The 17,863-nt window shown below is 33.6% G+C and overlaps 2 protein-coding genes across 2 annotated transcripts in view; both read left to right on the forward strand.

The window, feature by feature from the left end:
* Positions 1 to 17,863, forward strand: part of LOC142351596 (xaa-Pro aminopeptidase ApepP-like) — a 702,879-nt gene that overhangs the window by 131,726 nt on the left and 553,290 nt on the right. The gene's annotated exons all lie outside the window — the stretch shown is intronic.
* LOC142351413 (ras-related protein Rab-43-like) overlaps positions 114 to 17,863 on the forward strand; it is a 34,801-nt gene continuing 17,051 nt past the window's right edge. Inside the window, exons 1-3 of the mRNA XM_075403418.1 lie at positions 114 to 566; positions 11,405 to 11,474; positions 12,381 to 12,502. Coding sequence (XP_075259533.1) covers positions 549 to 566; positions 11,405 to 11,474; positions 12,381 to 12,502 — 210 coding nt within the window. The 5' untranslated portion in view covers positions 114 to 548. The remainder of the gene's footprint in view (positions 567 to 11,404; positions 11,475 to 12,380; positions 12,503 to 17,863) is intronic.

Below are 17,863 nucleotides of genomic sequence, written 5' to 3' on the forward strand. Positions count from 1 at the left end.
GCCTTTTTAATTAACAGTGGAAAGAATTCACCTTTTCGCCCCTTTTATTCTGACGTTGTTTTCTTGTTGTTTCAGCGTTGTCGTTTTATTTTTTCGGTCATAATTATTGAATGTTGTTTTTGCTAATCCGCATCGTCATTGTTTACGTGTTCGTTGGTGAACACATTACGTTTTGAGTTTGCGTTGATGATTACAACGTGTTTGTGAATTAAGATCAATTTGGTATTGCTCTGCCATTTAGCCGTCATTCTATTTTTATTTTTATGAAAGTTTAAGTCGTATTACTTGTATTTTACTTACAGCAAGCTCTGACTGAGGTTGTATTTTGCAGACTACAAAGTTAGTTTTCAGATTGACGAATAATTATCTCGACAAATTTGGATTTCTAACTCAAATATTGAGAAACTTGATTGATCAATTTTGTACCAATTTAGTACACGAATTGAATCATTTGTGGCTCCGTTTTCTGAATTATTATTACCGTTTTGCTTATTGTTACGAAAGTTTTGCTTATTTAAGTACAAGAAATTGTCTTTACATCTTCGAACATGAAGTTGGATGTTCCGGTATGTATTGTATATTCTTCTGAAGGTCTGTTTTTATTAATTTTTGGTTGCTATTTTAGTTTTAAGGGCCTTAGATCCTATTAACTAATTCGGTGTTCGTTTCGACATTTTTTGAATAAAAACTTCTTTGGAAATATGATCGTAAAGTGATAGAAAAGAGGTGATATAATAGTTACCGCATAATAGTAAGAACAAAAAATTACGCCGTAAGGACCGTATTTTGCTCGGGTAATTTTTCTCGAATTTGTCACTCAAATTATACGCGATGGATGTCTCAATTAGATCGAAATGAAAGCAAATCTTTTTCGTAAATACTTCATAAACTGATATCGCATTCCTAATTGTAGATTGAGAAGTGAGGTTGGATAACAGCACTTATCCATATGAGTGTCAGGGCAAAAAACTTATTGCCAAAAATACTCAATCAATGCGCCCAAATACCAAACATATACCCAATAATAATTAGCCGCGTCCTCAATTCCAGGCGGCTATTATAGCGCTCCTAAATTTTTTACCATTCAAAGAATTTGAATTGTATTGGTTTTAACCGTTTTAATGTTTTTTAACTGCATTAAGTGGGATTTGAATAGAAGTTTGTTACTTAAGGAATTTTCAGATACCAATTGACTAAAGTTTTGTTGGTATAAATCATTTTTTTCTGAGGAAAATTGACCGAAAAATTGAGAAATTTTAAACCATTTTTCTCATTTTTTGCAGTTTTTTAATCTTACACAAGTGTCTTACCCACCCTTTTATAACTTGCCCATTGTTTTGCGACTTCTTCATCGCTCTAATTGCAAAGGAACCTTATTCGGCTTTATGTTTCCTTGTACTATTAAAAAAACTCATTTAGTTTTTATAGTTTTTTTTTGCTGAATTTGTTTTTGAATGCCGTTTCTATTCCTTAATTTTTTATGGCATTTATGAAGGTTTAGGGTTCATAATAGTTTTTCTAGCTGTTTAGTAATAAGTATGGGAAATTTTGGATATGAATCGTTTTTTAGTTGAGAAATATGACAAAAAATAGCCAAAATTGGAACTATTTCTCTAAATTTTTTTTTCTTTGCAGTTTTTTTCTGTTTTTTTGTGACAAGTTTCTTAGACTATTATCACTTGTCTATTGTTTTACGAGCATATGGATGCCCTATTGGCTGAAAACAATTTTTCTTTGGATTTATATGCTTTTGTAAAATTAAAAAATTTACTAACTTTTTCCAGTTTTTTAGTGCAAGTTGTTTTTAAGAGCTTTTTTTCATAATTTGGCCTCAAGTATTTTTAAACATTCACTTAAGTGGTTTTAGCAAGTACTAGTTGTTTTGATGAAATAATTTTGGCAGAGATAGTTATTTCGGGATCTCAAGTTATGACAAAATTTGATCAGATTTTTTTATCATATTTTAACAGATATGATTTTTGTTTTTACTTTTTTGTTTTATGGTTTAATTTCGAGAAAATCATAAATTAGTGGAGGCAAGTTTTTTCTGATGAGTAGTTGGATGGTGGTTAAATAGATTTTCACTTCGAGTCGTTTCCGGAATTCTACCGGCTATGTTTTTTTTAATCAATTTTATTGGAGTGATTTTTGAAGCGGGAAATGAAACGCGTGAAAAAATTTGGAGTGAATTTGGCGCTGAACAAAAGTGAAGAGCGGAGCGAAAAGAGAGTGGTTTTTTGTTCATACCGCTGTTTTGAGAGAGCGAGAAATTGATGTGTGAAAAAATTTTCTCTAAGCGATCGAAATTTTTTTGTTCACGTGCGGCTTTTAAAAGCAGTTTTTTGCAACTTTTGATGGTTATGAGGTTTGATTATGATAGTGTATTAGTTTCAGGATTTTTTTGATAGGAATTGAAGGTTTCAAGTAATTACTTTGAGTTTAATGCTAACTTGGAGGTTTTTGATCAGTTTTTCTGATTTTTAGACGAAATTTATTGATTTTTTGCCTGTTTTTTTCTTTTAATGCTTTAAGTGCGATTTGAATAAAGATTGTTACTTAAGGAATTGTCAGATACCAGTTGACTAAAGTTTTTTGGTATAAATCATTTTTTAAGAAAAAATGACCGAAAAGTTGAGAAATTTTAAACCATTGGGCTATTTTCTTCTTAGAGTCGTTTCCGGAATTCTTCCGGCTATGTTTTTTTTTAAGATGTGTAAACACATTTTTCAATGACTTTGACTTTTCAAAACGGGATAAACAGGTAAAGCCCAGCGGGCATTTAGTTTAAGTGGGATTTGATTAAAGATTGTTACTTAAGGATTGTCAGATACCAGTTGACTAAATTTTTTTGGTATAAATCATTTTTTTATGGAAAAATGACCGAAAAGTTGAGAAATTTTAAACCATTTTTCTCATTTTTTGCAGTTTTTCTCTTTTTTTATTTAACACAAGTGTCTTACCCACCATTTTATAACTCGCCCATTGTTTTGCGAGTTTTTCATCGCTCTAATTGCAAGGGATCCTTTTTCGGCTTTATGTTTCCTTGTACTATTAAAAAAACTCTGTTTTTATAGTTTTTTTTTTGCTGAATTTGTTTTGAATGCCGTTTCTATTCCTTAGTTTTTTTATGGCATTTGTTCATAATAGTTCAAATACCAATTGGCTAAATTTGCCTTGGTATAAATTATTTTTTTTGGCAAAATTGACAGAAAAGTTAGAAATGTTAAACCATTTTTCTTTTTTGCAGGTTTTCTTTTTTTAATCTTAGAAAAGTTTCCTAGCCTAATGACTTGCCCATTGTTTCGGAAGCTTTTCATTGCTCTAATTGCAAAGGAATTTTATTTGGCTTTACGTTTCCTTGTACTTTTAAGAAGTCCAATTAAATTTTTCTAGTTTTTTTTTCAACTTGTTTTTGGTTTTTGAATGCCGTTTCTATTTTTCCTCAAATTTTTATGGCATTTGTGGAGGTTCAGGGTTCATAATAGTTGTGGTAGTTGTTTAATCATAAGTATGGGCAATTTTCTTCTCCGAGTCTTTTCCGGAATTTTTCCGGCTATGTTTTAAGATGTGTTAACACATTTTTCAATGACTTTGACTTTTCAAAACGGGATAAACAGGTAAAGCCCAGCGGGCATTTAGTTTCATTAGAGGCCAAAAGTGAGCTTCAGTTGTCCTTCAAGTACTTAGAGTGTTGCAGCTGCTGGGATGACCTTAATTAGTGGTGCAGCTGCTGGGATGGCCTTAATTTATGGTTAAAAGGTCATTTTTAGGAGTTTTGGGGCTCAAAATGGTGCAATTTTTCTTGTTTTTTGTGATTTTTTTTTATTTTTTAGTTTGATTAGTCTTAGGTTGAAGTTTTTAAAAGTTGATGAATGCCTTTTGCGAGACAAAATTAATTGTTATGACCTTTTTTTAATGAGCTATATGTTACAAACACGCAAAATGATACTAATTTTTGCAATTTTTTTCATGTTTTTTTGAAAGTTTTGTCATTTTTTGAGTTTTGCCATTATCAGAGCGAGGGAATCTCGTTTAAGATTTGAAAATAAGGCACTGCATGGTTTGTAGTAACAATGGATTGGTTTCCAACATTTTAGTTTCTCAATTTTAAGCATTTTTTTTTATAAATTCTGCAATTTTTTTTCAAGGTTTCCTAAAGTTTTTGTCCATTTCTGATATTTGTCCATTCTCAAGTGTCAGAAAACCTATTCCATAGTCTGATAAAAAGTTAATGAATGTTTGTTAGTTTTAATGGATTTCTTTTTTTAACAATTTAACCTTTCGAATTTCAGATGTTTTAAAATAAAATTTGCACTTTTTATGTTTTTTCAAAACATTTGTCTTTTATTCAGTTTTTCTTGCCTCAGTAGCCAGGTAGCCTCATCCAGGGTTTGAAAGTATGATATGTTATTAAATAATTGCTAGGGGCAATTGAATGGTTTTCAACCTTCTAATAGAACAAATTTCTTTTGAAATTTGAAATTTTTTCTAAAAATTTTTGCCTATTATTTTAGCCAATTAATTTTTTTAAGGCTTGGAATTGGGTTACTGGAGAGCCTCTAGAGAAACAGAAATGATTCTGAAGATATTAATATCACAATATTTGCCAACATTTCATTAAATTCTGCAATTAAATTTTTTTTTAAGTTTTCCAGTCATTTTCGAGTTAATCGATCTTCAAGGGCCAATGAATTTTTTTCAAGTCTTGCAGATTTAATACTGGACCGATTTCAGAAACAAACATGTTTTTGTTTTTAACATGTTTTTGAAATAGGTATATTTGAAGGGGTCAAATCTTGCCTTAGGGGTGAAAGCTGAAAGATTTTCAGCAATGAGTATATTTTTGTCTGGTTTGTTTGATTGTTTCTCAATTTTTTGAGATGATTGTGTTTTTGTTTTGGCTGGCATTGCTCAATTGATTTGCTGGGCAGGTAGAGTTTTCTTTGTTTTTTATTAAATTTTTTGTATTGTATTTCAGGAATTGTCGTGCTATGTTTTTTACTTCGTCTAACAGATTTTTGTTTCGTCTTACCCTGACTTCTTGGAATTGACTTTTTCAATGTTTTATCTCACTCAAAAAAATGACTTCTGAACTCATTTTAAGAACTTCTAAAATGACTTCTAACTCATTTATGGAACTTCAAATTTTATGAACATTTACTTTTTAAAGGTCCATAGTGTGCATCTAAATGGTGCCAAACATTTATGCCCTAATTCTTGATTATTAGAGTTTTTGATTTCGACTATTAATTTTGGGATCTTCTCAGTTTGTGCCCCCCAGTACGTTTTGCGCCCCCAGTTACAGAGCACGTGCCATCACGTAAGTCATTATGTAAAAAAATATTGCACGTGCATCTGAGGGATGTAAATAATATTCGCGCACTAAGCTGAGGGGGCACAAACGGAAAAGATCCTAATTTTGAAAATCCCTATTAGGGCTTTCTCCTTATAGAGCTTTTTTGTCTCATAAAAATGACAGTCCAAAGCTAACCCAAAAATTCTAGTGGTCTATTAAAGGACTGGTGGTCGATCTGTCTATCTAATCTCTAGTTGTTTCAATTCATGGAAGGCACCAAGCGTCTATCGCGGCTATTTTCCGGCAATCTGCCGGCTATGTTTTGCTGTGTCGCTCTCAAATGACAGGCGAGGCAATTCAATTCAGAGGAAGCATTAGCCTAGATGTATGCTCCGACCAAGTAGGGGCTCGTACATACGACCTCCTAAGAGCAATTTTTGGCCACGCTTTCGCGAAGTGAAATCGAAAGAATTCTAGAACAAAACGGTCAAGCAGACATTTCTCAAGTGCCACTTTTTTTACGGGACAAAGTTTTGACTGGAGCAAACTTAAACAAAATATAGCGGACTAAACTCGGGAATGTTTGCTTTCAAGCGGCTGTCGGGTGATTGGCTTTGGTACTAGCTGGCTAATCTTGTGAGGCTCATTTCTTAGGTAGCATAATGTGAAGTAGAGTAACTATTGAGAGGGGGATGGAGGACAAAAAATAAGGTAGTAGAAAGTTGGGTGTCAGTTTTGCCTTCAGCAGCTTCCGTTAACCGTACACTAAAAGCCTGCCAAAGCTCTAAGAGAGCAACGCAGGGACTTCATGCACTCAATCGAAGTAGACTGGAGGAGGGTGACTAAAAAGTTCCTAGGGCTTCGAATGACGTCGTTATAGGTTATTATAACCCTCTATTAACATTTCAAGTGATTTAGTGACCAAAATTTCGGCGCTCTTTTCATTTTTTCTGACTTTTGGTAAACTGCCGCCTATTGAATTCAGCTGCTTAAAAATGTGAATGAGAGAAAGTGAGATCACGCAAAAAAGTGAAGGACATAAAAGTCTCGAAAAGTCAAAACGTCAAGCAAAAAATTTTTTAAAAAAGACACGTAGTTACAATAATTGTTTCAAACTTCGTTTGAGAGCAATTAAAAAGGAATCAAATAATAAGTTATTGTTTTTAAGGTTAAGAAAATCTAACGTAAAGTAATTTTTCTTGCGTAAAAAGGCACTACGTCTATTGATGTGAACACACTTTGGAGAAAGTAGGACTGGAACACTTTCGTTAAAATTAACAAACAATCTTGACAACAGGGAAAAGCTCTTTAATAGGTAAATAAATTAGGCAAGTACGAGAAGTAGCCACCAGAAAAATAAGAAATTTTTTGGTGAGAAGTGGGCAGATGTTATGAGACATTAAAAGGATCATAAATTCTATTATAATGAAAATCTCATGGTTCACATAATTTCGTGCAGTAGATATCGAAGAAAAATAATAAAACCAAATTTTGCCCGAGTTTCAAAGTATAGCTTTCAAAAACATGTTTGTAATAACTAGTAATTTGAAACCGAATTATTGAATCAGACGATCAAAGTGAAGAAATTAGGTATTTTGGCACATGGGGTATTTTCGCATTGGGCGAATTGTGATATGACCCCCATATGATGGCTCTTAAGAAAATTTGGGTTTCTGTTTTGGATTTTAAGTTACTAATGAAGAATTTTGAGAAATCAGATTTTAGGCTGAAGCAATTTTGCGAGAAAGGATTAGTTCTGCTATCAGTTGGAAGTTTTCTCATTTGTTGCGTACTGATACATTCGATATTTTGACAAATATTCTTGGCAAATCCTGATAAGTGTTTCATGTTAGCAACTGAAGTATACACAAAGATGTCAAAACAGTAATTTGTGGCCCATAAAAGTACAAAATTGTACATAAAAGTGTAGCAGTGTTGATAAAATGGACCAATAGTAGTTTTCGATCCAAATCCACTTCGACATCATTATATATTGAGCAAACTTAAAAATAATTTTGCCATAGGAGTTATGTTTTGTTCTTAGCTCAATTGCTTTGTCAAAAACCATTATCAGATCAATTCTAGTCAGTTACACTTTCTTTTGATTTCGAGTCCCTTTTTGTGAAATTTCATTTTTGATATATAATTAACCGCGCAACGGTTTTTTCTGGTTTTCAAGTGACGCCACTTATTAAAGCTGTGAGGTTTAAAATTTTCTTTGTTGAGCACTAACAACTTCGTGCTGAATTCAAAAACTGGTCACCGTTAGATTTTTTTACTTGAATTTACGGTCGATGGTTTTGTCGCGTTATTTGTGGAATTAATTTTACAACGAGTTAGGTTTTAATCGTTCTGTTCATAAGACTTTGTTATTTGAATAACATTAAGTATTAAGAGTGAGTAACCGAGAATGAAGGTTGGCAGTTCAATAATGTGAATTACTGTCAACAATCCACTTAACCCCTTTAAAGCCTCTTGCGCTTTTGGTCTGTAATTTATTCTCTGAACTCGTTAAACCGCAGCTTAAACAAGGAGGCTCGATGATGTGCGTTTGCACATAAAGTTCCGCCCCGCTCATCCACATTCTTACATAAATTTCTACCAAATGGGGAACAGATAGAAAACCCTCAAAAATTCAAGTATATTTCAAAGAAAATAACATGTGTATGAACGAAAAAATCGCCTCCAACGCAAATGACTCAGTGGAGTAAAAAATGCCGCATTTGATTGACGAGATCAGCCATTATTAAGAAAGCAAGTCAAAACGAACAAAAAATCAAACAACAATAACAACAAACATTAATTACATCCAAAACTTTGTCCATTTAAAAATAACTTATTAACAAGGTCAAAACAGCGTCAGAGAAAATTGAAACTAAACAAAATAGCTTGTACTTCACTAAAATATGGGACCACTCAATAGTAAGGCGCGGTAACAATTAGGCAAAAAGAAAAAAACAAAGTTAAAAAATTGGCTTATTTTTTTTAAAACAATTAATTTCAAAGTAATGAAAAACCATTAGATAGCAATTGAAAACAGCCAACATGTTTATGGTCACATACGCCGCTATAGGAGGGCATTAAGACCTGTCATTATTCAATTTTTTGTGGGGTTACAAAAAGAACAACAAATAGAGACAACAAACAAAAATTCAATTGAAACTTGCGAGAAAATGCTGTCGAAGCCGTAAAGCTACTTTTTGCCTCAAACAATATGTTAAACTGAGCATTCCTCAAACGTCAATAATCTGGTATGCGACCTCTCAATAATGAGAATAGATAAGAAGTAGACAAAAAGGGCACAATTATATAATACTTTTGTATTTTTCGAAAACAATTATTTTAAGTTATGAAAGCCATTAGCTACAAAATGAAACAATTAATCAGGTTCGTTTTTTTGTCCAAAAAAGTACTCGAAACCTGTAAGTATTCAGAATTTGTCTTACGTCTACAAAGAGAACGTCAAATGTAGAAAAAAATCAAAAATTAGTTTACTTTTTGCGAAAAACCCGTGTCGAAGCCATTTAATTCAGAACGAATTCTCTGGAAACATTAGATATTGTGCACTTGAACCTTCCCTCGAGAACAATAATGTCATATATGCACTGTACTTAACGAGACTAGGTAACAAATAGACAAAAAAGAACAAAAATGCCAATTTAGTGTTTTTTTAATTTTTGTAGAAGCCATAATCCATCTACCAAATCAGAATAAATGTTCATTTAGTCGTCTGTAAAAAGCTAATGAGGCAGGTCATTAAACCGGAAATTTCATACGACTAAAACGACAAAGTAAAAACAACAGTTAAAGACAAATGTAAAAAATTCAATTAAAGTTTTTGAGAAAGGGTGTCGAAGCCATTAAAACCGTAATCCATGCCTTTAAAGACTGTCATATGTTCAATTGCCTTCTTTTGAGCGCCAACAGTGCAAGCTGTGAACTGTCAATAATGTGATAAGGTGATAAAACGAGAAAAAAAATGTGAAAAATGGGCCAAGGCCTAAAAGCCAAAAAAAAATGTGAAATCTAGGAGTATCAAAGCCAGAAAACCATAACTTGACGCGTAAAACCACAAAAAGATTAAATTTTAATTCAGTAGAAAGAAGAAGCATTCTTTCTTTGCTGACACTTAGCTACAAATAGACCAAATTAAGAGAAAAATAGTGCCAAATTTTAATAAGCCATTGTTTATTTAAAAATCCAACATTTTCAAAAGTCAAAGCGGCCGTAATCTTTCGAGTAAAGAAAATAGATACAATAATTTGGAACTGCTTAAGAAGCCATTTGGACCTATCAGCAGTGAGCTTAGAGTTGAATTGTTCTGTTCTTTAATTATAAAAAAGATTTTTTTTAAAAGAAAGACAGACTGATTACATTCCGAATTATTTTTGGATTGTATCAGTCCAAGATTGGACAAAAACAAGACTTGCTGTTGCTGTTCATCATTTAAGAACACTCAATTGTTTCGAAGTTTATAGATGCTGCGTTTTTGATAATCATAGAGTAAAGTTAGCAGAAAATGGCAAAATTTTAGTTCCATACTACTCTCAATGGAAGTGGGAGTAGGACTAACTCCCTTTGTAGTTTAGAACGATTGTGTTAGCTGCTTTTGGGTGTGCACTTCCGGCAATTTTAATCAAAGTGGACTAAAGAAGCTTATTTCGGCAATTTTTGATGAAAAAGGCTGAATTTTAAATATATAGCCAAATTTTTTTTGCCCAAAAATTTATATCAAAATAGTCAACAATACTTTTTGTCTTTAAAATAAATTCAACTGTACTATTGTCAACAATTTTTACATATTTTAGGCGAAATTGACGAAAATTTAGGCAACAATTACGGAAAGTGTGAATAAAAATAACGCAAATCGATCTAATATTCACAAAAATTTAAACCACGATAACTCGCTCTAGAAAACGAAAATCAGTAAAATCTTTTTAATTCCATATTCTACGCTGGACAGGCTTTTTAATTATACCACTCACAACTCTACAATGAATATATCGATCGGTCAAAATTGACTTAACAAAAAACCCATAGTTGAGTATATAGTCCCCCCCCCCCCCTCAAGAGGGTTCTGAACAAATATCCTGACAAGATGCTGATCAGATTACGTACGGATAAGACAAGGTTGAGATGTATAATACATGTAGTTGAGATATAGTCGAGACATTCAAGATCTTGATCTTCTTGAATTGAGTTGCCTGAATGCGTTACAGGACGTAATTATTTAGCATGCACGCGGTAAATAAATGAAATCACCCATTTAATATAAAACGTGTGAAATATAAATCTCAGTTGTTCTGATAGAGTTCTCGGACTGGGATATTTGTGGCACCTAGACAAGACATGGAACAGCAAGATTTTTTTTGACAAAACTGGAATTGCCTTGCAACGATTCTGTTTGGCTAAGTCCTTATTAAAAAAAATCATGAGGTCGTCAATCTTATAAAATGCCGAATTTCTTGGAGGCGTACGGAAAGCTCTTGTTTGTTTCAAGAAGTCTGATATCTTTTCAAAATTTATTGACCAACTTGGCTAGACTGCATCTGTTTGAGGCAATTCAATTTTTTTAAAAAGAAAACCAAGATCTCATGTTTCGACTAGGTGTGTCTGATTTCATTCTATTGAGCTTCCATAGTCACAATTAAAAGAACTGAAACCATCAAAGGAATTGACGGTACAATAACCGACAGTTGATTTTTGAAATGGGCGAAGGCATTGGAGCTATCATGCGATAAATATCAGTTAAACAACAACAAGCTCATTAGGCGCTTCTGGTCTATGTGGAAGTATTTCTATCATGTATTAAGATGGATCCTGTGATCAATATTTTGCACTTTATTATTTGTTCAGCGGCTCGAAATTGGTTTTTCTAAATCTTGTAAAATTTAATCTCGGTCATTGCAATAAAGGGGAAGATTGGTGTTTATTTTGGTTCTTGATTCTAAGTTTGTGGTTTGGTTTGACGTCGATTATAGGGTTCTTTCTGCCTCAATTCAGATCGAGGATCTTCTCATTTTTCCTTTTCTGCAAAATAGAAAGATTATTTGACATTTCCTTATCATCGTATGATTAAAATGGAAGTTATGTAATTTGTTGTTGCAGATGGACATGAATGATGAACAGGACGACAATTACGACTTCCTGTTCAAAGTTGTCCTCATCGGAGATACTGGTTAGTAATAATCACTAAACACACTGGTTAGTAATACAATAAAACAGGAATTCATTAATGACTACTGTTTTGAACATAGCGAACTGTTTCCTCGACCCGTGTTGAATATGAGCGTGTGTAATAAAATTTTAAAAATCTATTGTAAGCTCAAAAAAGAGGTGAAAGAGAACTGTAAAGGAGAAAGTAGGTGAAAGGAGAAACAGAGAACTGTAAAATGCTGAATTCTGTAATTTAGGGATTCAAAAATTGCTACATATAGATGTTTAAGGGAATATTTGGGGTTATTGACAACTGGATTCTTTAGTATTTTTGATCAAAGTTTATGACGTCTATTAGCTAAATATGCGAGTCATCAAACTGAACAGTGTTAGGGGTGTAAAGCAGGTCTGAACCCTTGTGAAAGAATTGAAGGGTTGGTTGATACTGTTGAACAAGTCTGTTTACTGCATTATTTAAATCATTTTGCTGCTTGTTGATAAGTTTTGACGAACTTAACAATTTGCTTAGGATCCATGATCTAGGAAATGTTCCACAGTTCTGAAACGCTAGCTTGCGCTTAAACGTTGACTCTGCAAAACTTTTAGATAAAAAGAGAACTTGAACTGGGCGTGAAATGCATTGGTATTTCAAATGTCTTCATTTTTATAGTAAGCTATGAAAAAAGAACGAGTGAAAGATCAGATCTTCTATTTCAACTTTATAGGACAGATGTTATATAGATTGTCTTATGCGGTTGCTGCACAAGCTAACGTTTCAAAATTCCCAGAAGAAATTAAAGGTCAAAGTCATGCTTAATTTTTTATAGTTCAATTAAATGAAAACGCGATTTTTATCCAATGTTTTATAACGTTTGCTGATTTCAACTTTTGGTGGTGGACTATATAGTTACCGAATGCTGTTTTGCAGGTGTTGGGAAGACGTGTGTTGTGCAACAGTTCAAATCAAACACCTTCATCGAGAGATATGCTTCTACGATAGGAGTCGATTTCACAATGAAAACAGTCGCGATAGATGACAAAAAGGTCAAGGTCAGTCCACGTCAAACATTTTCAATGAATTATACCAAATCACTAACCCTCAAATTGGCCCCTTCAAGTTGATACTGCATTAAACTGAATTTAAATAATTTAAAGTTATGTATTTGAGTAGACAAGATGTTGGCGGATGCTCGTGTGGATTCGAACAACCGTTCTTAAGGCTGTGAATTCTCTTGAGCTCTAATTGGGAAACTGTCAATCACAGTATTTAGATAGATCCTGAGTAAGGAATTATGTTTTTCCTCTCTAATAGTTGACTAAAAGTCTGCACATACCACAAAAATTTATGAGATAATGAAGAAATAATCGATTTTTATATTGACTTTGAGTCTAGACATTTTGTCTTAGACTTTGAGAAACAGATGTGAACACGTCCAGTGATCACTGCACTCAGTTTAGAAATACCAAAATTTAGCGTGCCACAGTGATTCTTGAATTATTCTGTGTCAGATTTTGGACAAAGTTTTCTTATCAGCGCTTTTCAGGTAATGAATTGCCTGACTCTGACTTTGTCAGTTTCTAAACAATAAAATTGTGTTGTCTTCTTTTCCACAACAAAATTTCAACTGGATCAGATCTTAGAGGAATAATGTTTTTATAAAACTTTTTTAATTTCTCAAACAAAGTTTAGCAATTATTTTAGTCATGTGGTCTTTTCTATGGGATTTTTTTTGCTTGACCGATTTTTCGTCTGACCCATTTGACTTTTCGTCCTCAAAAATGGGATAAACAGGTAGCGCCCGGAGGGAATTAAGTGCTCTTAGAGAATAACGATAACGCATAACAAGAATATAAGAGTGCAATTCATCAAAAACTGTTTTGGAGACAGATTCGTCTTATGAAGGGCGGTTCTTAAAAGTTTGACCCTCCACTCATTTCCCCCCTCCCCCACTCCTCAAACCCCCTCCTCACATCAGCCCCATTTTTTCACCCTCAATCCTTATCCCCTGCACGTTCAACCCGTAATTCAGCGCGCTCGATCTCCAAACCGCTCGCCAGTCGTTAGAGCGCAATTCGTCCGACGTTAGTCGGTTATGTTTGCTGTTTTTAATCTTGTAACAGGAAGGTTAAGAAATGTTGTTTGTTAAAATGTGTAAATATTTTACAAAGCCACCATTCGATGCCTGTAGCGGAGCCAGTTAGAAATTGATTGAAAATTCTTCTTTCAATCAAAATACTACAGGTGTAGCTCTTGAGGTCTTGAATAAAATTATATCTTGCTTCAGAAGAATTGCACTAGTATTAGGCACCAACTATTGCAGCAAATTGAATGGCAACGCTTATACTTTTCAAATATAGCCTATATAATTTAAGTTGAGTTTGTGTAACGTCATGATATTTATAAGATCACCGTTGTAGATTTTTTTAAAAAAGATTACTTTTCTATTAGAAAATAGTAAGGATGTCTCTGTTTTTACGTTTAGCAGGTATTTAATTTTTTGTGTGCACATCAAATTGTCGTTTAAGATCTTACAAGATGCAATTTTTGTGGAGCATAGAGTCTCTCCGTTGTTCTTTTCAGCTTTGATGTATCCTCTAAAAACAAAAAATCATTTAAGGCTGTTTTTCATCGTGTAGGATCTTATAAGATGATTCGTGCGAAGGTTCCAGAGACAAGTATTGTAAGAACTTTTCGACAATGGGCTTATGATTTGATGCTTTAGACGCTGCTGGATATTGCGAAAAAGTCATTTTAAGTGTTTACCCTTTTTTTGTTCAACTTTTATATGACTCGCTGACTAGCAATGGCACCTTTTAATCTAGATGGTTTTTCATACAGCTTTCTAACCGATTCATTTCTTTCAGTTATATATCAGGACTCGTCTTGCTATGTTTTGGTCTCGATGATTGTACGCTTGTTCAGTTGAATCTGATTTCTTTAAAGGTCAATTGTGTGATATGCTTTCGTTCTCTCAAAAATTGGACTGGTGCTGTCATTTAATAAGTCAAATTTTTGAAAATTTTATAATTAAAAGCCAATAGAGTGAGTGCATCTAACTGGTGCCACAAACTTATTTATATGCTCTTTACTAAGACTGAATTTTTGGTGTAAGATCTGATAAGATATCCACTACTGAAATTTTGGATGAGACGTCTTATAAGATCTCAGATAATAAAGATCGATAAATATTTGCGATAATAAATGAACATTAATTATTAGGACTGAACCTTTTTGAGTCCCGAAGACAAGTATCCGTTAAATGTAAAACAAATATAATTTAGAATCTTGTTTGCTTAAATAATACTTGTCTTACTCTTGTTTTGATATATCGGTTTTTTTTGTAATGAATGCGATATTGGGATTGTGGAATCTTGCATATTTTATTTAGACTAGACCGTTTACACGAATCTTATTCGAAGTAATATCCCTACAAATGTGAAACAAATGCTTAAGGCTAAAGTAAAATGCTTCAAAGATATTACTATTAGAGCTTCAATTGAAAAAAAAATCAAGCTCGACAAACTTCTGAAATACTTAAAGTGGTAAGAGATTAAAAAATAAGAGCTGCTTGAAATTGTTAAAAATAAAGATTGCCAGTGCAAATTACGTCACAACCAAGACGTCAACAGGTAAAAATAATGCCGAAACTCAGATCGATCAATATTTAAAAGACGTTGCTGGAGAGATCTGAGTAAAATTTGCATCAAACGTCGTTTGTGAGCAGCTAAAAAGTTCAAAATTAAAAAAACGCCAGAATAAAGTAGTCAAAACCGAAACGTGATCCGCAAAAGGGATTACATTGTGAATCCGAGCAAAAGTGGGGTCTTCATGCTTTGAGCAATCCGAATCAAGATTGATGGCGCAATGCAATAAAAAAGGTTTTCTAAACCCGGTCATATAACCAACGTAAACAGAACTTATCACTGAAAAAGATCAGATGGCACACTGCTTCAACAAAGGTAAAACTGCTCACCTGAACTTGTACACAATGACATAACAAAAAGATAGAACACATGTGTGCAAAAACAGCCTAGGCATATGATAAAGTGTCATGCTGCGGGCAATAATGATTGTGGTTCAATCGACTGTAATGATCTAAAGTGAAAAAGTTGTCCGACTGAGATTACACCTTCAAGCTCCAGATTGAGAGGTCAAAGTCTTTGTCTTTTCTCCAATTGTGCATTCTTAGTAACAAAAACTGAACACAAACACAGCAGCTCATCAAGGAACTTCAAAAAAACATACTGTTTGAGCATCTTGAGTCTTTCTTTTACGTAGCCGACGGCTTGAGGACACAAAAGGATTAAAACTGCAAATTGCTTTAATTGCCAGATTTTCAGCATTACTCTTGGTTTCAGCTGCTTAATCTATTGGCAAATTTTGAAACTAACGGTTGCCATTTTTTGATCAAACTAAGTAATATATATGTCTTATGAAAAATGCGGAAACAAGGGGTTTAAAATCAGAACTCGTATACTGTAATTCTAATATAACAGATTTTTTGACACCAGTCTAAAAAAAACAGAACACCGTAAAATTAAATCAGAAAGGCTTTGGAAGTTCGCAAAACACAAGCATAGTGGCAAACATGTTCCTTGATTTTCGACCAGACAGAGAAGCAAATGCCTCCGATAAAACATCCCATTCGTCCGTTGCGATATGGGGATTGTGGAATCTTGCATATTTTATTTGGACTATACCGTATTGACGAATCTTATTCGAACTAATATCCCTACAAATGTGAAACAAATGCTTAAGGCTTCAGTAAAATGCTTCAAAGATATTACTATTAGAGCTTCAATTGAAAAAAAAATCAAGCTCGACAAACTTCTGAAATACTTAAAGTGGTATGAAATTAAAAAATAAGAGCTGCTTGAAATTGTTAAAAATAAAGATTGCCAGTGCAAATTACGTCACAACCAAGACGTCAACAGGGAAAAATAATGCCGAAACTCAGATCGATCAATAATTAAAAGACGTTGCTGGAGAGATCTGAGTAAAATTTGCATCAAACGTCGTTTGTGAGCAGCTAAAAAGTTCAAAATTGAAAAAACTCCAAAATAAAGTAGTCAAAACCGAAACGTGATCCGCAAAAGGGATTACATTGTGAATCCGAGCAAACGTGGGGTCTTCATGCTTTGAGCAATCCGAATCAAGATTGATGGCGCAATGCAATAAAGGTTTTCTAAACCCGGTCATATAACCAACGTAAACAGAACTTATTACTGAAAAAGATCAGATGGCACAGTGCTTCAACAAAGGTAAAACTGCTCACCTGAACTTGTACACAACAACATAACAAAAAGATAGAACACATGTGTGCAAAAACAGCCTAGGCATATGATAAAGTGTCATGCTGCGGGCAATATTGATTGTGGTTCAATCGACTGTAATGATCTAAAGTGAAAAAGTTGTCCGACTGAGATTACATCTTCAAGCTCCAGATTGAGAGGTCAAAGTCTTTGTCTTTTCTCCAATTGTGCATTCTTAGTAACAAAAACTGAACACAAACACAGCAGCTCATCAAGGAACTTAAAAAAACATACTGTTTGAGCATCTTGAGTCTTTCTTTTACGTAGCCGACGGCTTGAGGACACAAAAGGATTAAAACTGCAAATTGCTTTCATTGCCAGATTTTCAGCATTACTCTTGGTTTCAGCTGCTTAATTTATTGGCAAAATTTGAAACTAACGGTTGCCATTTTTTGATCAAACTAAGTAATATATATGTCTTATGAAAAATGCGGAAACAAGGGGTTTAAAATCAGAACTCGTATACTGTAATTCTAATACAACAGATTTTTTGACACCAGTCTAAAAAAAACAGAACACCGTGAAATTAAATCAGAAAGGCTTTGGAAGTTCGCAAAACACAAGCATAGTGGCAAACATGTTCCTTGATTTTCGACCAGACAGAGAAGCAAATGCCTCCGATAAAACATCCCATTCGTCCGTTGCGATATGGGGATTGTGGAATCTTGCATATTTTATTTGGACTATACCGTATAGACGAATCTTATTCGAACTAATATCCCTACAAATGTGAAACAAATGCTTATGGCTTCAGTAAAATGCTTCAAAGATATTACTATTAGAGCTTCAATTGAAAAAAAATCAAGCTCGACAAACTTCTGAAATACTTAAAGTGGTAAGAAATTAAAAAATAAGAGCTGCTTGAAATTTTTAAAAATGAAGATTGCCAGTGCAAATTACGTCACAACCAAGACGTCAACAGGGAAACATTATGCCGAAACTCAGATCGATCAATAATTAAAAGACGTTGCTGGAGAGATCTGAGTAAAATTTGCATCAAACGTCGTTTGTGAGCAGCTAAAAAGTTCAAAATTAAAAAAACGCCAAAATAAAGTAGTCAAAACCGAAACGTGATCCGCAAAAGGGATTACATTGTGA

This window comes from Convolutriloba macropyga, chromosome 13, assembly GCF_964194025.1.
Source record: "Convolutriloba macropyga chromosome 13, txConMacr16.3, whole genome shotgun sequence".
Lineage (NCBI taxonomy): Eukaryota > Metazoa > Xenacoelomorpha > Acoela > Convolutidae > Convolutriloba > Convolutriloba macropyga.